The following is a 24,655-nucleotide window of genomic DNA, read 5'->3' as shown; positions in this document are numbered from 1 at the left end:
GATACCATAAGTACCCCATGGGTAATAGGAAAAGTAGTGAAACAATTAGAATTTTAATTGATACCGGATCTAACAAAAAATACGTTAGTAAAACTCAAGCACCTCAAAGCTCAACGCGGTGTCCGTAAAGCCAGGCGAATAATAACCCCTAAGGTCAGCAGCAATACCGATAAGTCGGACCCCAGCCAGGGTTCCCGGAAAGCTGGGAAGGGTGGGCCTGAAAAAGCTGGCCCGTCCCGGAAGGATGGGAACAAGGGGTTGCAGCAACTTGTCCTTCTAGAAAGAACTCCTGGTAAGTCCAAGACTAAGGTTATCACCAACGGTTGACAACTCGACTCCTTCGGTTGCGGACTACTCGCCTGGCGAGTGTCGTTCCGACGAATCAGTGCTTAACTGTTAAATAGACACGGTTCTCTAGTCAAACCTTCCGCCAGCAGGTACTGGATCACCCAGCCTGTCAGTCCGAAGGGGAAGATTGGAAAAATGAACTCTATTGGCGTTTACCAGCTATCGATAAGATCGCGTGAACACCGCGAGATCGTACTAGAGTCGACGCGCGGACTCCGGTCATAAAAAACATCCCGCGGGCCGTTTACAGTGCTCGTAAAGCCAGGCGTATAATAACCCCGAAGGTCGGTGTTAATAACGTTCTCGAAGAGCCATAGAATCCCTCGGGGGGACGAAGAATGTTTTTTTTTGTGTGAGTCTATCAAGGATTCGTAAAGCTCTAGAGCCTCTCGGGGGGACGAAGAAATTTTCAAACTCAATTAAAAATTTAATAGAAAGATCATTGGAGGGTATCAACCTGTCAGCAATAGCGGACCACCAATTCCTGTAAGAAATTCAAACCCAGTGCCTACGGAAGTTGATCACTCTATCAAAAGCGGACAGATCAACTATAACTCATTGAAACGCTCTAGGCTGGATATTATCACAACTAATGAGGAAAAAGGATATTTCGAGTACCCCGAAGATTTCTATTAGCTCGAGGACCAAGAATATAACTCCGACAGCGGATATATCCCTGAAGAGCATTCAAAAGAAAAGGAAACTGGAGAACCGACCTCCGAAAGAAAATAGTAATAACAAGATTGAGTTGAACCCCATGGGTCATAAGAAAAGTAGTAAAACATTAAGAATTTTAATTGATATCGGATCTAACAAAAATTACGTTAGTCAAACTCAAACACCTCAATGTTACCGCTAGTTCACAACTTGTAACATCTATCTGCGATTTTAATTCTTATTCGACTGAACACCCTCGACTCTTTGTAACTATCATACTACGAGATGCACCAGATTTTCCTCCAAGTAAACCTGTTGGATCAGAAGATGTGTATCTCTTGAACTATATCAACTCAAAATATGAAAAATAGAATAACAGAAAATATGATGACATTAGCACTACTGTCTCCAAAAGAATTTGCGTACCAATACTTTAAATCTCCTGGATACACAGCAGTTGTCAGAGGAGAGGTGGTGCATGCTGCGAAGTGCAGAGAAGTGGCAGTAATTCCGAAAGTAATGGATTCAGAGTGCTATAACGAATTACCTGTTATTCACAATACCCAAACTTGGTTTCTTACCCCTCGGACAAGAGTGTTAATCCAACGTGGTACTAAGGTTGAGTGTGCCCCGGATTTAGGGCCTCAGTTTTTACTCAATGGAAGATGGGTGACACCGACTTTCACAGGGTTAATGTTAGTGAGATCACCTTTGGTAATGACACCCAAAACCCCATAGACTACGAATTCGAGCAGTTGGACGATATCGCAAATAATGGACTATACTCTTCGGAGACAATAATCAAAAAAGTGAAAAGTGCATATAGTGAAACCCAATAGTTGAAGATGGGTAAAACAAGTTCGAAGTCAGAGATAGCGCATAATGCGGACCATCAAGTGCGAATAATCTACAACCAAGAATATCATGCTGAAATGTTACAGCAGCACGAAACACTAATTTATTTGATCTTGGGCATAGTGGCTACTCAGTTACTATTGACTCTGTACTTCATGCTGAAGAAACGCGAACGCAATCGAGCGTTCAAATTAGCCAAAGTGTGAACAACTTGACTGAAGCGTGAGCGATACAAAAATCCAGACGAAGCTTTACACCAGTTAGCACCACCCTAGCAGAGCACCGCACACGTAAGCACATGCAACAGCACTTATCCGGCAATGTATCATTATTTCCAGTGATAACTTCAAGTCATAACACAGATGTGGAATGTATAAATCAAAACAATAATAAAATTATCAATAAATAGGTCAGCAGCTTGGCCGATGGAAGTCTTTTTAGTTAGTCAGTCCCAGTAGCTTCGATTGAACAGTTGATTTTAGTCCGAAACTCATATAATCTTTGTACTTAATAGCGTTATTGTTTAATAGCGTTCTTTCTCAAAAAGGCATAGAATCCCTCGGGGAGACGAAGAAAGTTTTTTTTTGTGTGAGTCTGTCGAGGATTCGTAGAGCTCTAGAGCCTCTCGGGGGGACGAAGAAATTTTCAAACTCAAATAAAAATTTAATAGAAAGATCATTGGAAGGTATCCAACTTAAGAAAGCACAAGGCTATGGTCTTGAAGTGAAGTCCACAGCGTTCTATTCCATAGAACCATGCTTGTATTTAGTGACCGAATCAGAAGAATAGCAAATTGTAACTTGAATACAGGCAAAAACCTGTGAAAACTGAAACATGTTAAACACAGACAATCTCCTCTTAATCCATCCCAGAGAATACCAAAGCGAATAAACCAGAGATCAGTAAAAGGCAACCAAATCAAAATGAAATGCTAACTAAATGACTAACGCCGCTGAAAACTTAATACTGGAACGGTTTAATCAAGGACACCACAGATCTCGTTCCGTCAGTTGCTCTGGATTTGAAAATGGTGGCTCCTTGGAGGAGTCACCACCACCACAGACCTTCTGCCCGGATCATCAGTTTAGCTACGCTTGAAGATTGAAGCTGCAGTCGAAACTATTTTTGTGAATCTAATCGGAATGGTTTTGGAAAGTGCGTGAAAGCTGTTGCGAGTGAGACAGCTCATTTCGATTGCATTCGAGTGACATTAAAGTGAATGTAAGATGCTGTAGAACTTTACTTATTCATACCACTATGGACGAGCGTAATTAAAGATAAAATTGGTCCACAGACCGATTGTGAATGGGATACCATTAAACATGGTTCAATTAAATACCTTTGTCATAAAAAGAGACTGATGTGATCGTGTATCACGAGAGGACGTGATCAACGAACGTTTCGTGTAGTAGTGAACATGGTTGGTGGCTCCAGGGAGGAATACTGCAGAATGAGTTTGGTAAGTCAATTCCTCATGGTTCAAATCGATTTGACAATTTTCAGTATTTACCACCACTCGTACTCGTTTTCCACAGCATTGGCCTAAATTACATCACCGCCTAATAGATCTTCGGAAACCTTTCAGCAACGCAGATTAGTTTTTTGAAAACTCACTCGCTTCTTCTTCTTCTTTCTGGCTCTACGTCCCCACAGGGACTTGGCCTGCCTCGCTTCAACCTAGTGTTCTTTGAGCATTTCCACAGTTATTAATTGAAGGGCTTCCTTTGCCTGCCATTGCATGAAGTTTGTATATTGTGAGGCAAGTACAATGATACGCTATGCCCAGGGAGTCGAGAAAATTTTCCCGACCGGAACGGGAATCGAACCCGCCGTCTCCGGATTGGCGATCCATAGCCTTAACCACTAGGCTAACTGGAGACTCACTCGCCTAGCTCGTGTTTAATCCTGAACTGAAACAATCCAAAGTTTGACGCCTTCTACCACACCAATTTGACGATAACATCTGAAGACTTTACTTGATGGATTTCTGAAGAAATATCTGCACCAATTCCTGACTAAACCTTTGTTAACACAATTTGTATGACTTTTAACGCTTATTTCGATCTTTTGAAAAAAATCGCAACCTATCCATCTTCACCGGCTGACATTGAACGTAGCTCAAGAACTGCTACCACAGCCGCTTTTAATAAACCTTGTGATTCAACCTCGGTTTGTTCGAATTTCATTGCAAACTGAAAGACTTTTGTGTTCATTTTCGACCTACCTAATAACGTCCTGCTTCTCCTCCTCCTTCTCCACCTTCGCCGCCGCTACTGCCCACTGGTACCGGCCTCGGTCGCTGTCGCCCTCCGCCGTTGCCGCTCGTAGAACTCCTGCGTCAGCTCGCTCAGATTGCGCTCCAACGTTTCCACCTCCTCGAAGCGCAGCGCTTCCCTCGCCTGCCGGATGTAGCCCTTGACGATGTTGATCTGATCGACCAGCGGGTCGGCACTGCTGGACAGCGTTATCCCGGCCGGTTGCTGGCTGGTCCAGTTGTCCGACCCGGTGACCGTGGTGGGTCCGTAGAACCGGCCGTTTGTCATTTCCGCCGTGGAGGCCGTGCTCGAGCTGGAACTGCCGTTGTACGTTCCGGCCGTGGTACCGCCGCCGGATTCCAACTCGTACCGCTCGTACGCCTCCAGGGCCAGTCTCCGTTCCCGTTCGATCCGTCGCGCCGTTTCTTGCTTTTTGCGCAGTTGGATTTTCTTGATTTCATCCTCCACCGGGAGCGGTGGAATGGAAAGCATGCGCTCTTTGATGAAGGAAATGCAGGATAATCGGATGGCTTTTTTGAGGGCTTCCTCTCGGCTGCCCTGCGTGAACGGAATGGCCAGAACCGTTTTACTGACGTTGTCGATGCGCTCGGCGGCGCGGCCAATTTTCTCCCGCAGGGCGCTGGCATCCGAGAGTCGATAGATGGCATCCCCCTCGTAAAGGCTGCCAATAATCTTGGAATACATTGGAATGTCCGGTTCGATGTCCTTCTTCTCCTGGAGGAGCCTATCGTAAAGTTTGGTAATCAGTGGCCGATCCGACCGGGAGTCTTGCATCTCTTTTCGGTTCATCAGCAGGTGCAAACAGTGCTCACAGACTCGAAAACCGGACGAGTCGTGATCCTTTGGTGACGATTCCTGAACAGCCGGAACTGCCCGGGCTGAGTCCGCTCCTCCAGGGCTCACCGGTTGCACAATCGCCCGGGCCTCCTCAAACGACAAATGGAAAGAACACCCATCGCACATGACCGATCCGCAAACCCGGCAATGGTGCTGCCTCCGGGTCAATCCGAAACTCCTGGCACAACTCGGACACAGCTTCACCAGCTTTCCATCGATCCACGGCACCTTGCTTTGTTCGTGCTTCTTCCGGGCGTCCACGTCACTGGGCAATCCGTCCAGCAGCTTGTCCAGTCGTATGATCAACTTGTTCGTCTCGGAAGCATACCTCTCCAACCTCGGGTTCCGCACCGCCTTAAAGTAGCTCGAGTGGTCACAATCCGTCCCCACCAGCTGGTCGCCTACTAGAATCGGATTCACCACTGGTACTCGTTCTTGTTTCCCACCGACCACTTGCAACGAATTGTCCAAACTGCGCGCCAAATCCGTCGCCGTTTCATCCAAATTGAGGATCTTTTTCTTCGCCAAGCTGTATATCTCCTTGAGCGACTTCAGCAGAGCCTGTTCTTCCGAGTGCTGCTGCTCGACGTGTGCCGTCAGCCGTTCCGGAGTTTTCAGATCCGACTTGCAGATCGGGCAGAGGAAACCTTCCAGGATTTCCGAGTCGTCCGATGGATGCAGTAGAAATGTACTTGAACCTCCGCCGCCGCCATAAGCCGGCGGTCGATGATCGTCCGGTTCCTCGAATGGGTTCGACATCTTCCTGTAAAAGAAAATGTAGGGTGTTAGTAATCAATGAGTTATGCAGATTGGCATTGCTCTCGATATAGTCTAGAGACCAGATTGCGATGATGTTGAGTCTATGTGGAATTTACATGATCACTAGTGCCACCTAGCGGCATGCCTAACTTTACCAAACACCGTATGTAACATATGTAAACAAAAAAGAGATTTGAGGTACTGAATTTCCGAAAGGACAACTTGTATCACTCACCTTTGAGGATGATTTTTTTTGCCTTTCTTGTACACTAAGTGTAATACTGGAAAGGCTATATGTTCACTCAAAAAATGACTTTTTGATAGAAGGCCCGGAGAGTCGAGTCACATACATTACATATACCAATCGACTCAGCTCGACGAATTGAGGTGATGTCTGTGTGTGTACAAATAAACTCACATCACTTTTTGGCAGTAAACCTTAACCGATTTTAATGACCGACGGTTAATTCGACGCGGCATCTTATCTCATTGTTTCCTATTGAAAATGGTTTGGATCGGTCCAGCCGTTCCGGAGTTATGGCCATTTAGGTGTTCCGGACCGGTACCCCTGGTAGGGGTCAGACATGAAAATGCAACAAACCCATGCATGCGACCCATCAAACCAGGGCATTTTTGATTATCCGATGAACGGTAAGCAGGAAAATAGTCTCGGACCATTTCTGTACCGGTAGTGTTCCGGAACCGGTTCCGGGTGTACCGCCGGAAGTTGTCAAATATAAAAGTGAACATAACCCATTCATGCGACACATCAAACAGCGGCATTTTCGATAACCTGATGAACGGTTAGCAGGAAAACCGTATCAGACTATATCTGAACCGGTAGTGTTCCGGAACCGATTCCGGGTGTCCCGCCGGAAGTGGCCAAATATAAAAGGGAAACAAACCCATGCATGCGACACATCAAATCACGGCTTTTCCAGTAACATGTTGGTCGGTTAACAAGGAAGTAGGCTCAAACCACATTGGGGAGTGCCGGTTGTATTCCGGAACCAGTTGCGGGTGTCTCGCCTGATATGGTCTAATATAAAAGTGAACTAAACCAACCCAACTAACAATTTCAGCGCTATAAGCTTCAATCATTTGCTTTCTGTTGTGTAACCATCGAGTAAAAGCAGTCAACGCTGAATAAAAGGAAAGCTAGTCAAATATAAATCATAAGCTAATACACAGCAAAACAAGCACCATACAGCTACCAAACTCGGTTTTCATAAATCCATTGCTTGTCACTGGGGCTGCCTTTACTCCACCCTATTCCAACTCCGGGAGATTTCCCGGAAGATGTGAAAATTTGAACACATCGAATAGGAGTCCCCGCTAACAAAACAGCTGCTACTATACAGTACAATTCATTATACTGACAAATCCCCAAACCAGCAGCGCTTTAAAGGCCGTTATGCGATTTCATTACGGCTAGAAGCTGTAATAAAGAAACTGTTGGTTTACCAACACGGCTTGTCGGATATAAACATTATTGTCAAAACAAACTTTAAGCGGGATATATAGCTACTACACACATTCTTTACAGCTATCCATGTATGCGCTGTGAAATTATTTGGATTGCTTCTATTGCACTTTAATTCAAAGCCGGAAGATTTGCCGGAAGATGTGCAAATCGAGTAAGAGTCCCAGCCACTGCAACAGCTGCTTTTATACAGTACGTTTTGTAATGTTGCCAAAACACAAAACAGCAGCGCTTCGTAGCCGTTTAAAGAACACTCTTTCAGCTAGAAGCTGTGAAGAAGAATCTGTTGACGCAACCACACAGCTTGTTCAATGTAAACATTATTGCGTTTGACGTTTCACAAGCTTTTGCAGCAAGATGAAGTTGGGTAAGGTTTCTTGTGGCACAATTATGAAGCCTAGTCTGGAGTAAAACAAAACGGGCTATTTTCTATGTTATTTATATATAGCAGTGTGGCAGCGAGGACATCATCGGGACCAGTGGATACGGAGATCGGGAGTTCGATTCCAAGTAGCGGAAAGTACTTTAATTATTCAATTTTAGAAGTAATAATTCCAGTTCCACATGTATTGCGTCACGGTATCCATAACCTAATTATATTTAATCGTTTAATTTGGGGATGCCGTAAAACTATTATTTAACAACTGCGAAAAGGCTGAAAAAGCGCCTTCTCAAGATGTTATTCAGTTAGTGGTTACATAGGAGCCGAGAAAAGAGCTATGGCTAGGTGGCATAGAAGCTGATCGCACAGCATGTACAATAGTATGGGACACGCTTGTATGGAAAAAAAAAATCCTCGCTCCAGTCGACTTTTTAGATCCCATTTAGGTCCCATATGAACTGTACAAAATTTCAGCGCAATCGGTGAAACTATAATTTAGCGCAAGCGGTTCAAAGTTTTCATATGATTTACTATGGGAAAAGTTGCACTTTCAAATAAAAAATCCCAGAGGTCGCCCCTTGTCTCCTTAATTCAAATCGATCAACGCTTCTTGTAGAAAAATCATTTCTGAAACTTTCCTTCGAAGACCGCAAAACGATTGGATGCTTGTGGAAAAAGTTATTGATTTATTACCGATTAGTGATCCAACGAACAGTGCTGCTAATAAAACAAAACAAAAAGCCGTTCGTTGGATCACTAATCGGTAATAAAATAACTTTTTCCACAAGCATCCAATCGTTTTGCGGTCTTCGAAGGAAAGTTTCAAAAATGATTTTTCTACAAGGAGCATTGATCGATTTGAATTAAGGGAACAAAGGGCGACCTCTGGGATTTTTTATGTGAAAGTGTAACTTTTCCCATAGTAAATCCTATGAAAACTTTGAACCGCTTACGCTAAATTATAGTTTCACCGATTGCGCTGAAATTTTGCACAGTTCATATGGGGCCTAAATGGAATCGAAAAAGATCGACTGGAGCGAAAATTTGATGTTTGTCCCATACTAATGTACAAGCTGATTAAGTTCGCCAGATTCATTGGTATAGGGCTTGCATAGAAGCTTCTGTCCATATGTACAACACAGTAACTCAGCATCAAGCCGTATTAAGGATGCTTTGTTGACGTTTACATTCACAATAAAGTGGCCAAATATAATAGTGAACCAATCCATGCATACACACATTAAAGAGTGGCATTTTTGATAACCTCATGAACGGTTAGCAAGAAAATAGTCTCAGACCTTATCTGACGCGGTCTTGTTCCAGAACCGTTTCCGGGTGTCCCACCGGAAATGGTCTTTTATAAAAGAGAACCAATTCCATGCATGTGACGCAAATATACTATATTAACAATATAGGTCACTTCGTGTTTTCACATACAACGACATGGAGACGCCGTTTACGAATGATTACAGCACCACCTGTTGTCAGAAAAAGTCAATAATTGTATTATGATCAATTTTAGTTTACCGTGCAAGGTGACATTTCTCGAAAAAAGATGTTAGGGGTGTCAAAGTTTTTTGTTCCCAAATAATCGATTATTAAATAATCGATTTACAATATAGATACACAAACAAAATAATATTTCATTAGATGACATCTACGAATATCTGTAGAAGAATTTGAATGCTCCCTCATTGTAACGTCACCGAAATCGTTTAACCTCTAAATTAACTTATATTTTGCCCTGGTGGTTGCTATTTTCCTTTGACAATGGCTTTTAGTATCATCTTTCTTAATATCCACGCTGACATACATACATCGGATTGGATAGCTTACAAAAAATCCGGAAGATCACCAACCAAGTGCACGTCAAATTGTTTGTGGCATAGTGCAAGCCATTGCAGCCAAGGTGTACAAGCTAATGGACCGATGCACGAACTTAATAATTTCAACGTTTGAACGGCGTTCATACAAAAAATGAGCTCCGGGATCTGACCTGAGAATAGAACCCGTCAAATTTAATTTCGATTAATTTCGTTGTTCTTCCGAAGTGAACTGTGAGTTTATTCGAATACTGATTGTTTTATTCCGGACTAATCGGTATGCTTTGTTGTTGGATGTGTGAACATTGTGCTGTCAAAGATTGCACATTTATCGATCGTTGCGAAATACTTGCAAAGCTCAATATTTTTAAATATACAGTCATGGGATTCTGGGTAAACTTCAGTTAGTAAAAATATTCTAGCAAATTCGTCTGCTGCAGAGTGATAATCCTCCTTCAGATGTTCCTTCTGATTTTCCAACAGAAGTTCCTTCTCAGGTTCCTTCAGGAGGAATTACATTTCCTTTGCTAACCGTTGTTAACCGCGTCTAACTGCGCCTGCGGCTCAGTTATCAGCGGTTTGAGCGACGGTTAGGAACGGATAAATACGGATTTTCCGATTAGAAAAGGATATCCCGAATAGAAAATTATGGTTCATGGTATCGTGCATATTATAGGATGTTCATTTGTGGAATAATAATGATAGATATAATAATATATTCATGATTGAATGATTCAAGTCTTTGAAATTAGATCATTCGATACTTTTCAATGATCGTACTATTCATGATAACGATTCCTTCTATGATTCATGAATAATTTTTAATAATTAGTTTTTCATGAATTTGCTGACCGCAATCAATATTTAAAGCTTTTTTACTGCACTCAGACCGTACAGTCATAATCGAAATGCAAATATGATGAATTATAACAAACATACCTTGTAATCCTAGTCAAATCCGTGATCTAACTCGTCAGAAAGCCCGTCAGTGCTTGAAAAAAATATTCCTGGTGACCAATTCCCAATTACCAAGACTATCACGCTCTTGATCACGCTACCACGGTTTTGTGAAGAACATGGGAAACTTTACATGCCGCAGGTGGTAGATATATTCCCGTGCACATCCTCCGTCCATCCGTCGTCACTGCACTGTAAGTATCGGCTTCGGCATCGGTTTTCACTGGGGTTCACTGGGATATAACAAAGAAAACTCCTGCCTAACATTTTTTGTCCTTCGCGCCTTTACAACATTACTGCATTTCGGTCAACCGCGAGTACAGATTCTGTTTGGTGTCGTGCGTGAACACCACAGGAGAAATTATCAAGACAGATTGATCAGGTTCGATTCCCGATCCTTCAAATAAAAAACGCCGTCGGAGTAAACAATGATTCACATAATCGTCGCCAAACTTGACAGTGCCCGACAAGTGCCCGCAGGGGTGTGCTTTTTTCCTGTCGGTAAAGTAGATTTGGTGAAATATTTCCGTTTTGTTTTTATTATTCGTCGTATCATAAAGTAGATGATAGAGTGATTATAACATGTATGATTCTGCAAAATTTTTGTTCGAGAAATTTTGCATTTTTGAATGGTAACGATACTTAACAACCCATTCGGCCTATCATCAAAACTCCCGGAATGATAAATGCTATCATCAAAACGATTAGTCTTATCATCGATTTATAATCCACTTTATGATAGCACGAATAATTACTAAAACATACGCTGTACAATTAATGTATCGTACCGTTTTATTCGGGATGTCATTCCCCTTGGTTTCCTCCTAGAGTTTTTTTTCAGAGATTCATTTAGGAGCTCTTTTTGGAATTCATCCAGGAGAGCCTTCAGAGATTAATTTAAAGTTTTCTTTTTCTTAAATTTCTCTAGAGGTTCCTTCGAGGGACCCCCAGCAGTTCCTACTGAAATTACTCCAGCAATTTCGTCTGATGTTTCTTCAAGAATTCTCTGCTAGGATTCGTCAAGAGGTTCCTTATAGGAGTTTCTTGGAGTCTTTCTTGGATTCCTGTAGAAGCTCCTTCAACGATTCCCTCAGGAGTTTTTTTTACGAATACCTCCCGGAGTTACTTCTGGAATTCCTCCAAAATTTGCCAAGAACGACCAGGAGTTGTTTCAGGGATTTATCCAAGAGTTTCTTAAAAAATTCCTCTTTCTGGGAATTTCAACCGGGATTTATACCAGTATTTCTCCAAAAGTTCTGGAATTCACTCCGTCCTTTAAGGATTTCCACAAGGTCTTCTGGGATTTTTCAAGAAGTTTCTTTTGAAATACCGGAGAAATTCCGAAGTGACTCTGTAAATCTCCAACGCGATTTTATATGAACAATTTAATTAATATTTTTCGAGGGATCCTTCCAGGATTCCTTCATAAGTATCAGAAATCTTCCAGGAATTATTTGTGTGATTCCTTCCGAGATTTCTATTAATTCGGAATGTCTTCAGAAGTACTTTTTCCGGGATTCCCAGAAGGAATAATTGTATACTAGATTTGTAGTAATGAGTTTGTTTTTTGTATGATGAGATGCTAAACTCTCCGTTTCTGCATTGAAACGGAGCAAACTCATGCGTATTATAATTCCTAGCCTTGTTTGATGCTGCTTGAGCAAAACTTTGGGGAACTATGTTGTTGAAGTTGCAATAAATGAGAATACAGCAACACAGTTCCCAAAGATTTGCTCAAACAGCATCAAATCAGACAAGCAGTAATAAAACCCTTGCTTTTTTGTTACCATTGTTGCAGTTACCATTTTATTGCAGTAACGGAGAATTTACTTTGTAATTATACAAAAATTCAGCTTATTACTACAAATCTAGTACTTCACTGATTGCGTTTTGTTCATGGAGATATGTAATCCCAGAAGGAACTTTTGAAAAAAAAACAGAACGAACATCTGGAGGAATTTTAACAAAACTGCTGGAGAAATTTGATGAAAAAATGTTGGAGAATGGAGGAGGAACGCAGGAACACTTTTCCTAGGCAATACTGAAAGGAGTTCCTAAAATAATCCCATAATTGTTTCTAGGAAGAATCCCCCAAGAGCTTCTGAAGGAATCTTGGAGAAAAAAATCCAGGGTGTAATTCTTAAAGGGATCCCACAAGGAAATTCTTGTGTAATTTCCGGAGAAAATACCGTTCATAGCTCGCTAACGGAAAGTTCGATTTGGGTCGTCTGTGTTTTATTCTGTTATGAACGTTAATCAGTTCAAATTTACTTCGCATGTCGCACGAGTCGTGACTTCGATTTGGTGCTGCGACGGTAATATACGCCAAAAATTGTTTAAGAAGAGAGAATTAAATTTGTTCTAATTTGAGTAGTTGAAAAAAATCGATTAATTTTAATCGATTATCTCAGAAGAAATGGGCATCCCCACCATGCAATGACAGTTCGACAGAATAAACGTCATTCGGATAGCGCATGCATTTAGTGTGTAGTAGTACCTCTTCTGACGCTTGGTGGCGCCACATTCACTAAAAAGGTGTCGCCAAAAAATCGTAAGAGTGACCTATATTGTTAATATAGTATATTTGATGTGACGCAACAAATAACGACTTTTCAGATAATCTGATGACTGGTTATCAAGGAAGTAGGCTAAGATCACATTAGGAACTGCCGGTAGTGTCGGAACCAGTTCCGGGTGTCCCTCCGAAAGCGGCCAAATATAAAATTCAACCGAACCCATGCATGCGACACAGCAAAGCGCGGCTTTTTTGATAACCTGATAAACGTTAAGCTGCTAGTACACAGGGTCAAATATTTGTCCGAAAAGAAACCAATTTTACTATTACTTTAGAGCTTTTAGTAGAACTTGTTACTTCAGACTCTAGTTTAATTTAAAAAACACTTCACTAATACTTTACTTTTGCAAAAGAAAATAAAAAATGAATAACTCTTTTAAAGAAAAACTAGAAAGGACGAGCAAATTCCTTTTAATTCTACTACTGTGCTTATCTTCGGACAGATAGGCCTATTTCGTCTGTGACTTACAGACTTCTTCAGTGTCAAGTGCTCGACACTTGACACTGAAGAAGTCTGTAAGTCACAGACGAAATAGGCCTATCTGTCCGAAGATAAGCACAGTAGTAGAATTAAAAGGAATTTGCTCGTCCTTTCTAGTTTTTCTTTAAAAGAGTTATTCATTTTTTATTTTCTTTTGCAAAAGTAAAGTATTAGTGAAGTGTTTTTTAAATTAAACTAGAGTCTGAAGAAACCAATGCTCAAACATCTTGTTTGACTCGATCAAATTTTCATTAGTGTCAAACTGATGTTGTTTCTTGAGTTCTTTCCTTGTCAAATATTTGACCCTGTGTACTACTGGCCTTAGTAATCAAAAATTTGAGCAATTTTAATGTATATCCATTGCAGAGTTCCAGCCATATTTCTGTGTCCCGATTATTGCGGATACAGGCTTTAGAAGTGAACCAAAATCATCCATGAAGTACATGGCGATCCCAGTGGCGTAGCCAGAAATTTGACTCCGAAAAAAAATCACCCGGATAATCGAATTTCCGGATAATCGAGCTAAACTTTTTTTTATTTAATTTTTAAGATTTATCAATCATGGTTTATGGGTGTTGTATTTGACATTTGCTGCATGACATTCTTAATGGATGCTCCCCGTGCAACTCAGCAATTCGCGACTTTTTGGTAGCCTGATGAACAGTTGACAAGAAAAGCTACAGATAATATTTGGAACAACCAGTAGTGTCATGGAATTGGTTTCAGGTGACCGCCGGTCACCCGGTTAGTCCGGTTAGATACGGTGTTTGGTAAAGTTAGGCTTTAACTGTACTTTTATTCAAGACAAATAGACAAAGGGAAATATAAAAAGGCGCGTGATGTCAAGTCTCCACTCGCTTCTACACATGGCAGGGTTGCTATGCCTTCAATCCTCCTCATCACGTGCTGATCTAAGGCCAATTCTGTCTCGCAGCGTCTCCAACTTGACACGGCTCAACGGCTTGGTTAAAATATCGGCAAGCATGTCTTCCGATGGGCAAATAGATCACGTCGATTTGTTTGCGCTCATGAACTGCCCATAACTGCATAACAATCACATTCGACAAAAGTAGGCATTGGAGAATTTGAGCTCAAAGTTTGCAACTTACACTAGCATGAAAAAGGATCTAAATTTAAAAAAAATGGCAAAAAATCAAAGTTTATTACTTTGCAATTATATTCTACAGCTCTTCTTGTATGCTGGGCGAATAGTTCAAAAAAATATTTGAGCAATATATGAGTGGTTGTGGCCAGTATGTATCTAGGTTGTTAACCGATTAATTATCGACAGTTAACTTAACGCAAACTCGATAACGATAAAGGTTGCTCGATAATCTCTCGATAACGATAATTAAACGATGAATCAACGCGAAGATCACCGTGCCTTCGATAATTTTGCGATAAATCTAGTTACCCTAGTGATGGCATCAATAACGGTTCAGTTCGCGAAGAAAATTTTCCGGAGACGTTATCGAGTCGATAATTTCCACAGTTAACTGTATCGCCGATGACGCTTCGGCCTGAAGACGTTATCGTTATAGACGATAATCGATAACAGACGTTAACTTTATCGGCGATAACGATAATTTATCGATTAACAACTTTGGTGTGTATTCCCAGTGTGAGTGCGGTTACATTCGTTAATATTTGTTAATGAGGCAAAACGACTTGGTATTTTTTTTCACATTTTGTGGAACAAACTTGTAAAGTTCATTTGGATAGATGAAAATACTGATGATTAGGAGATGAGCCCCGGTATTTACTCAATATTGACAAAAACTGCAAATATTACAAATATGCAGTTATGAGCAGTGAAGGTCCTTGACAAAATGGTACATATTTTGTGTCAATGGGTTTTGAACGCCTACCGCTGGTTTGACTGAGCTGCTTAATGCAACTCTGATTATCCTCAAAGATACTTGCAGTGGTAGTAATAACGTGTGGTGTGTGCAGTGTCTGAACAAGGAATGAATTTATTTTTCACATCTATTGACTAGCTAATAACAAACTCGGTTGCTAGGACCTAACTAAATCGTAGGTTACTATAATCGCACGCTAAGCCTCAACACTCCTCCTTAACCTAAGATACCTATCATCTTCCGGAACTCCACATGCTTCAGTCTCGCCAACGGCTTTGTGAATCCATCCGCTGGTTGTTCTCTTGTAGAGATGTAGCCAAGTTTGATGTCGCCATTTTCAATAGAGTCCTTGACGAAATGGTAACGGATGCATACATGCTTGGTCCGGGGTTTAAATCCATTATTTCCGGCGATACAGATTGCGGATTGGTTGTCACACAAAACTGGTACCACCTGCTTGCCATCAATTTGTTCCAGTAGCTGTTGCCACCAGAGAGCCTCTTGAACCGTTGCCGACAGTGCCATAAACTCCGCCTCACAGGACGACAACGCCACGGTTGCTTGTCGTTTTACGCTCCAGGAAACAGCTCCTCCCATCTTCATGAAAATGTAGCCCGTTGTTGATTTCCGCGTATCCACGTCTCCTCCCCAATCCGCATCGGTATAGCCGGTCAGTTGCGAAGTGCCATTCGTCGAATATTCCAATCGTGCTTCAGTGGTTCCACGAAGATACCGCAGAATTCGCTTCACGGCCTCCCAGTGCCGCTGTCCTGGATCGCTGCAAAATTGACTCACCATGTTTACCGCATACGCAATATCCGGTCGTGTTGCTTGAGCCGCGTATAAAAGGGAACCAACTGCCTCCTTGAACGGAACAGCTTTCATCGCTTCTGCTTCTTCTGGATTACTGGGGCTCATCGTTTTGTCTAGCTTCAAACTTGCATCCGCAGGAGTCGACACAGCATTACTATTTGCCATATTGAATTGCTTCAAAATTTCCTCAATGTAGTTCTGCTGATCGATGAAAATCTTGTCCTTCTCGCGATCTCTTGTTATTCGCAATCCCAGACAAAACTTTGCTTCGCCTAAATCCTTCATTTTGAATCTGCTATTCAAGAAACGTTTCAGCTTCAGCTTCATTTCCGCATCGTTTGAAAAAATCAAAAAATCGTCCACATATACGGTAATAAACGTCATTCTTTCTCCTTCAATGATAAAATACAGGCACGAATCTTGATTAGATCTTGTAAGGCCGAATTCTTGTAGTGCCTCGTCCAGCTGGTTATTCCAAACCCTGCTCGATTGTTTGAGCCCGTATAACGCACGCTTCAGCTTACACACCTTCTTTGGGTCGCCAGTAAAGCCTTCAGGTTGCTCCATGTAAATATCCTCATCCTTCAACTTGCCTTGCAAAAATGCTGTTACTGCGTCCATTTGCTCGATATCCAAATTGAACTGCACTGCTAAGGCCAACAGGTAGCGAATCGTGGAATACCGTACAACTGGTGAATAGACTTCGGTGTAATCAATTCCGGGTCGCTGCGAACATCCCTTCACTACCAGCCGCGCTTTGTGTCGTTCCACCTGTCCATCAGCTCCACGTTTGGTTTTAAAAATCCATTTTGATCGAATCGCCTTTCTGCCTGGGGGAAGGTCGGTCAACTCCCAAGTTTCATTCTCCTCCAGAGCTCTAATTTCTTCCTGCTTGCTCCCACAGCCTGTGGTCATCTCGCTGTAACGCCTCGGTAACTGTTTCCGGGTCATCATGGTCGATCATTGCCACATCCAACTGCTGGGGAAAATCTGGGACAGTATTTTGACTATAACATACAAAATCGATATGCTTGCCTGGGAATAAGCGCTCCCGACCGCTGCGCCTCAACCCTTGCTCCTGTTCAGCTGGTCTTGTAAGTTGCGGTGGGAGCGCACGATCAGGCATGGCATCTCTGGAACCAACTTGATCACTACAGTTCACCTGATCTTCATGTTGAACCACGGTTGTAGTTCCAATTGCCTCAACTTCAGTCTGCTCTTCTGGCTCAATCCAGGTATAGAGTTCCATGAAATCAACTGGTTGTTGTTCGCACGCCAATGAGGAAAACGATCCAAACTCGCCTTCGCTTACTATCACCACGTCTCGACTGATGATGACATCCTTCAGATCCGGGTCGTAGATTCTGTACCCCTTCGAGTTCTCGGCATATCCGATAAAGATTCCTTCCACAGACTTCGAATCGAACTTCCTTCGCTTCTGTTTGGGAATGTGATACATTGCTCTTGAACCGAAAACTTTTAGATGTTGAAGGTTCGGCTTCCTTTGGGTCCACGCCTCTTCTGGAGTAATTGCTTCTAACGATCTGGTCGGACATCGGTTTACTAAGTAAGCTGCTGTCGATATTGCCTCCGCCCAAAATTTCTTCGGTAACCGCGCATCCGTCAACATGGATCTTGCTTTTTCAACGAGAGTCCGGTTCAAACGTTCCGCGGTTCCATTTTGTTCCGGCGTATACGGACACGATGTCTGGTGAACAACTCCATCACGCTTCATGCTGCCTTTCATTCTTGAATTTACGAATTCTGTTCCATTATCGGTTCGCAGGATCCTCAGTTTCCGTCCAGATTGACGCTCCGCCATCGCTTTGAAGTCCTCGTACGCTTCGAACACCTGACCCTTCGATGTCAAGAAATACACGAACACTTTCCGACTTGCATCATCCGTAAAAGTTAGGAAATAACGGCTTCCTCCTATCGACGGTACTTCAACGGGTCCACATACGTCCGCATGAACCAAATCCAGCAAACCTTTTGCTCTCGACGAACTTGAACAAAACGAGTCTCTTGCCTGTTTGCCTTGTTGATTCAAATGTCCAAGTCTCTTGTGCCAAATTCCAGCATCAACCGTCAGGAAGGATTTGTGGGTCTTCTTCTGGTTCAATCGATACAGCCCGTCCACAACGGATCCAGACGCGATCACATGTCCTCCTTTATCTATGACTTCACACCTTTCTGCGTTGAACACCATCGTCAGACCTTTCTTGCAAATTTTGTTCACCGATAAAAGATTGGTCGCCAAATCAGGAACTTGTAGAACGTCTTGGATTTCGATTGGACCTTCATCGAGCTCCAGCTCCACCTTGCCTTTAGCAACAGATGCGATCGACTGATTATTTGCTGTGTCAATCGAGTGCACCAGGTCTTCCTGCTTCGAAAAATTTTCCCAGCTTCTGGTCATATGCGAACTTGCTGCAGAATCGAAGAACCAAGCATCCTCCTTTCCGCTCTCCATGGTCAGCATAGCACACAGAGCACTTTTCTTGAATTTAGAAGCACCCTGCTTCTGGGGACAATTTGCAGCAAAATGCCCGAACTTCTTGCATGTAAAGCACGCTCCTGTTTTCTTCTCCGTCTTGGGTTGCCGTGGTTTTTGCTTCGTGTACAACGCTCCTTCACTCGACGTCTTCAACGGCCATTTAACATCCTGCAATATCTTCGCCTTCACAACGTCCGCCGAAAGTTCGATTCCCGATGCTTGAAGCCCCATGATCATTGGGTTGTAGTATTCCGGGAGTCCTTTCATCAGCAACGACACCAACCACTGGTCATTAACTTCGAATCCGATCTCGCTCAAGCTGTTCGTCGTGGTGACTAGTTCGTCGACATAATCCTCCACACAGGCACATTCTTCAAGCTTCACGGATGTTAATCTGTCCAGCAGGCCGAATCTTCGCAGCAGACCGTCGTCCTGAAACGCCTTCTGGAGTGCATCCCACGCTTCTTTCGATGTCTTCGCTCGCTGTACTAGGCTGTAGTTGTTCTTTTCTATACTTAGGCAAATCGTCGCCAACGCCCTCTCGTCCAGGTCCGGGTCGATCGCTTGATTTTGATCCGCTTTTACCGCTCTCCAAGAGCCCTCTCGTATCAATATCATCGTCATCGCGAACGCCCATGATGCATAGTTCTGTCGTCCTCGCAACTTCTCGATGGCCGGTAGACTCACTGGGTTTCCACAGGCACGTCCATTTGCGCCGGATCGGCCGCTGCCTCCTGCAGTTCCTCCAGCATTCGCAGATGTCGTCCTTGTACTTCCGCTTCCGTCACCTCTTCCACTTAAGTTGCGTTCTTCGTCTCGAAACATTTTCTGAAACTAGCTTTCCGTTGTCTTCAATACTTCAGACTTCCTACTGCAGGCACACTGGGCCCATAACCACTTGCAGTGGTAGTAATAACGTGTGGTGTGTGCAGTGTCTGAACAAGGAATGAATTTATTTTTCACATCTATTGACTAGCTAATAACAAACTCGGTTGCTAGGACCTAACTAAATCGTAGGTTACTATAATCGCACGCTAAGCCTCAACAAAGATGCATACGGGCTTCTTCACTGGTTCGCCGAAATCCCGCATAAGTTTTTGCAGCCACATCAGTTCTTGGCAGCTTTCTAAGAGCGAAATATATTCCGCCTCTGTTGAAGACAGTGGTACCCATGGCTGTTTCCTTGCACACCAAGAGATGATTCCGCCACCAAGGCGAAATAGAAGTCCAGAGTTTGATTTTCGATCCGAAACATTTCCGGCCCAGTCGGCTTCTGCAAAACCTTCCAGTTCTCCTGAATCACCGCCCAGTTTAAGCTGCAGACCACTTGTAGCTTTCGAAAACGCAATGTCCTCTTTGCCTCCGTCCAATCTGCAACTATCGGGTTACTGACTCGGCATCTAAGAATAGAAGCACTAATGCCAATGTCAGGACGAGTATGAACGGATACATAAGGTAGACCACCAACAAGGCTCTGGTATTTGTCGTTATTAGGAAGCCTTTCTGCCTCTCCTTCTGCTGAATGTACCACGGGTCCATCAGAATACGAGAACCTTTTGCTTGATCCATTCCGAAACTGGCAACCGTTCGGTTAATGTAGGACTGCTGGTTCAAACAGCAATCAGGTTCCATTTTGGTAACCTGTATTCCCAAAAACTGTTTAACATCTCCTAGCGCGATCATTTGGAACTTGCTGTTTAGTGTCTCCAGAATATCGTCATACTCTTCTAGAGAACTCGTGCAGACCAACATGTCACCGACGTATACCAACAATGCCACATTTTTGCCACGCCGACGAACATATCGTCCCCTATGTTAGAACTAGGTAATTAGTTTTGCGAAATCGCTAGAAATTTATTTATATCTGAACGTACACCACAATATACACAAGTTTGTCAATTGAAAACTCGAAAACACATATTAATTCAACTTTTAAGACCAATAAAGAGTATGTTTTATACCAGGATAAGTTTTACCAGCCATTTTTATCCGAATTATCCAAAACGAGTTACCTAGTTCTAGCATTAAGGGGGCGATATAGGCATGGGTCCGCATCTGCAGGCTTGAATCCCATCTGTCGTAGAGTCTCGTCCAACTTGCGATTCCACTGTGCGCCGACTGCTTGAGCCCGTACAAACTTTTTCGTAGTAGGCAAACTTCATCGGGTTCCGTAGCAACGCCTGGCGGTAGCTTCATGTAGACAGTTTCCTTCAAGTCACCGTTTAGATATGCGGTCTTAACATCTACATGAAAAGTCCAGGAGCATCCACATGGTACGCAACATCAACAGCAAACGCTAATTCGCTAATACCAAGAGAGGAATAATTTTTGTAGCTGACAACCCCGATTTGAACGTACTTGGCATCGAAACCATGGACCTGTTCGACCTCTGGGTCCATTACGATCAACAACCACGTAAGTGCAATCACCGAACGACCAGGTGATTCCGTGGAGTAGCTCATGCGATAATTTTCCAAGGTACCCTCGGCCGACGCACCGAGATGCATATCGTGAACAAAGATGGCATCCGCCCGGATCCAGTGAATAATGATGCCATTTTTGAAATGCCCCCACCTCAAGCTGTTCAGCAGCTCCGATCCTACCTCAGTGCCGTGAACTACATATATCAGCCGGTTTGTCAAGCAAATGAAGGAGCTCAGATCGCCCATGGTCATGGACAACCTGCTCAAGAAGGACGATCGAAAGATTTGGTCGGAAGAATGTCAACAATCTTTCGACCGGTTCAAAACCATTCTCCAATCGGATCTGCTGCTGACCCATTTCGACCCTTCCAAGGAGATCATTGTTGCCGGATTGGGAGCCGTTATAATTGTGCTCATTCTGCGAATTGAGTGACGTGATAAAAGTCGGAGTCGTATATCGAGGTGAGACAGCTCGACTCGAATGAAGTGACTCGCCGTCTAAATCAAATAGACAGTCACCTGAATCGAGCAGAGCTTTCTCACCTCGATATGCGACTCCGACTTTTATCACGCCACTCCATTCGCAGAATAAGCACAAATCGACACTGATTCTTCATTAGGGCCTAACTGACATTTTCGATTTCTCTTCATCGATCCTCTCTTTGTGTTATTACATAATGTGTATTGAGTTTTCCCAAATTTTTTTGATAGAAATGCAAAGGAGATGACTACATCTTGCTATAGAAACAATAAGAATAATAATTTTATTCGTTTTGATCAAGTTATTAGTGAAAGAGAGAATCGACGAAGAGAAATCGATCAAGTCAGTTAGGCCCTTATGAAAAATCATTGTCGAAATGCATCGTTTTCCAAACGAAAGGGTTAAGGCCATCGCGCACGCATCTCGGTCATTGACGCCAGCAGAAACTAACTAACGGCCAGGTGGAGCTGGTGCCTCGGCTGGTGCTGATTTTTGCGGTCACAAAATTTCTCAGTTGCTATACGGAAGGCACTTCGTTTTGCAAACCAAGCACCAATCTCTTCTCAAGATTTTTGGACCGAAAAAGGGCATCCCAGTTTATACTGTTAATAGACTGCAGCGATAGGTCCTCACGCTTTTGCCTTATGACGAATTGCGGCCACGCTGACATTCAATCCCGATAATGATCGGCTGAGGACTACGTTATTGCTGCCGTCCACGTGGAAATCGAACTCGGAGCTATTCTCGAAGAGACCCTGCGCAACCTACCAGTGACGTTCAACATGATTGCAGCCGAATCAAGGACGCAACGCTCAAGCAAGTTTCAAGTTTCCTTCAATGGGGCGAAAGGCATTATTCGAAGTTATATCTACTGGCCGGATGGGGATGGCGATGTGGAGCAATATGTACGTCAGTGCACAGCCTTTGATGATGCTGCAAAGTCACCAAGGAAAACTACTCTTGAATCCTGGCCGGTTCCTACCAAACCCTGCAACTGGGGAAACACTGACTACGCAGGACCAATTATTGGATTATAGTATAAAGCCCAGTTTTGTGTTCAAAAAGAATAGCTCAAGAAAGTTTTGACCGATTCCTGGCAAAAACTTTCTACAGTGACTGCCACTTGAATTATCATTTCTTCGCAACTGCGTACTGCGATTGAAGAAACACGGTTTCTTGAGCGATTGAGGCAAGGAATTTGCCATGCATCAAGATAGGCCAAAAAATTCCTTCGGATCTGCAAACAGTCCTTAATCATTAAACTATCTGTTCATTGTGAATGCCTTTACGAAGTGTCCCGAGAATTTCCGAACGCGTTCCATAACCGTTTCCACTACAATCGAATTACTACGAGAGACGTTCGCTCGCTTACGGTTCGCTACACATTTAGTTACGGGCAACGGAACACTCGGCAAGCCTCGTTGGATAAATGTACGACTCGTGCTGTAAAAATCATCATTTTGCAACTCGTTGCATTAAATAACTATGATTCAACAAATTGCATTAAATAACTAACCAACAAATTGACGTTCACATTCGAATCCTGATTAGACGCCTACTATGATTCAACTTTCTCTATAACGACAATCTTTATGATACACATCTTTACTCCTGGAGGCATCTGCTTATGTCGTAGTTTCGTGAACAAGATTTAAATCTTATCCTATATTTATCATCCTCATGATCTCTACACCAACGACTACCTAACAATGTTAGTGTGCATGTATCGACCTGATGAAAAGTGATCTTCTTCTGAGGTAGTTGAGAGTTCTCTCAACAATCCATGAGCCTCTGTACGAATTTGCCCTGTCCTGCTCACTCCCACAGAACATTTGAAAACAGCGCGCACAGTAAAAGTCAAATTTGACTTTTACTGTGCGCGCTGTTTTCAAATTTTCTGTGGAAGTGAGCAGTACGCCAGATTCGTGCAGAGGCTCATTGTGATATTTCTTATATTGACTTCTTATACTCTTCTTGAATGTCTCCCTTGTGCTGATTCTGCGAATGGAGTGACGTGAGAAAAGTCGGAGTCGTATATCGAGGTGAGAAATCTCGACTCGAATGAGGTGACTCTCCATTTGATTTACACGGCGAGTCACTTCATTCGAGAGTGGATTCCTCATCTCGATATACGACTCCGACTTTTCTCACGTCACTCCATTCGCAGAATGAGCACACCTTAAAGCTCATTTCGGGATCTCTAAAAATTCATCCGGAAATTGCAACTAGGATTCCTGAGATCATCGGAAGGAATTTCTATAAATTATCCCCAAATGAATTCCTGAAATTATCCCCGCAAGGATATGGTATGGAAACAGATCATGATGAACACTTTCCCTAAATCGAATAATAAAATCAATCGAAACTAATAATAATTAACTCACCTTCCCTTCGAGATGACGCCCTCTTTTCCAAATGGTCACGCAGACAAAGACAACTGCGCTGCAATCCTACCGAGTCAGGCTGCTGTACGCACTGGGCCGTGTGTCCGCAATTCCAACTTCGCAGATTCGACGAAAATCAATGCCAATTACTGGCTGCCTCGGCCACCACACAAAAATCAAAATCGTGTCTGGATGACGAATGACGATGACTTCGTAGAGGGTTGAATGAAAGTGCCACTGTTTCTGATAAAAATTTGACGTTTCTTCCGCTGACGGTTTTCTCCCCATCCGTCCATCCATCCATCAGCTGCTTCCACGCACTTTCACCCGCCGCAGCAGCAGCAACAACAGCAACAGCCCTTTCCGCGGAACAAAAAATGGAACAAACACAGAACTAAAATTAATAACAGAAAACAAAACATGTGATGGGCGACAGCAAAACGTCAAATCCCGGGAAAATGGACGCATCTTGGCATTTTGCGCCGTTTGTGTTCCCCATCCCCAGCACGACATAACCTCACTTTTTGGAATGCGATCTTTTGATGGCATTTTATTCAAAACACATCAAAAATACTCACCGACATTGTTGCTTGGTATTTTACGGTTTCCTTTTATTGATTTGAAGCAAGAAAACACTTTTTACTCAAATTTTTCAAAAAGATGTCCGGATAGGTAGTCGGCTAGAAGTTCCGGAACACACGCCGTGAGCGACACACGTCTGTTTTGAAAAGAAGATGAAACCTTTTTGCCAGCAGATGTTTGTGT

The 24,655-nt window shown here is 43.0% G+C and overlaps 1 protein-coding gene across 1 annotated transcript; it reads right to left on the bottom strand.

The window, feature by feature from the left end:
- Positions 1 to 24,655, bottom strand: LOC109417225 (rabenosyn-5). The gene is made up of 3 exons (XM_029855895.2): positions 24,469 to 24,655; positions 23,891 to 24,249; positions 1 to 5,736 (listed from the first exon to the last, which is right to left on the bottom strand). The coding sequence occupies exon 3, from the start codon at positions 5,730 to 5,732 to the stop codon at positions 4,131 to 4,133; it is 1,602 nt and encodes a 533-aa protein (XP_029711755.1). The 5' UTR covers positions 5,733 to 5,736; positions 23,891 to 24,249; positions 24,469 to 24,655; the 3' UTR covers positions 1 to 4,130.

The sequence above is a fragment of the Aedes albopictus genome, chromosome 1 (genome assembly GCF_035046485.1).
Source record: "Aedes albopictus strain Foshan chromosome 1, AalbF5, whole genome shotgun sequence".
Lineage (NCBI taxonomy): Eukaryota > Metazoa > Arthropoda > Insecta > Diptera > Culicidae > Aedes > Aedes albopictus.
This window is presented reverse-complemented; position numbering and strand designations above follow the sequence as displayed.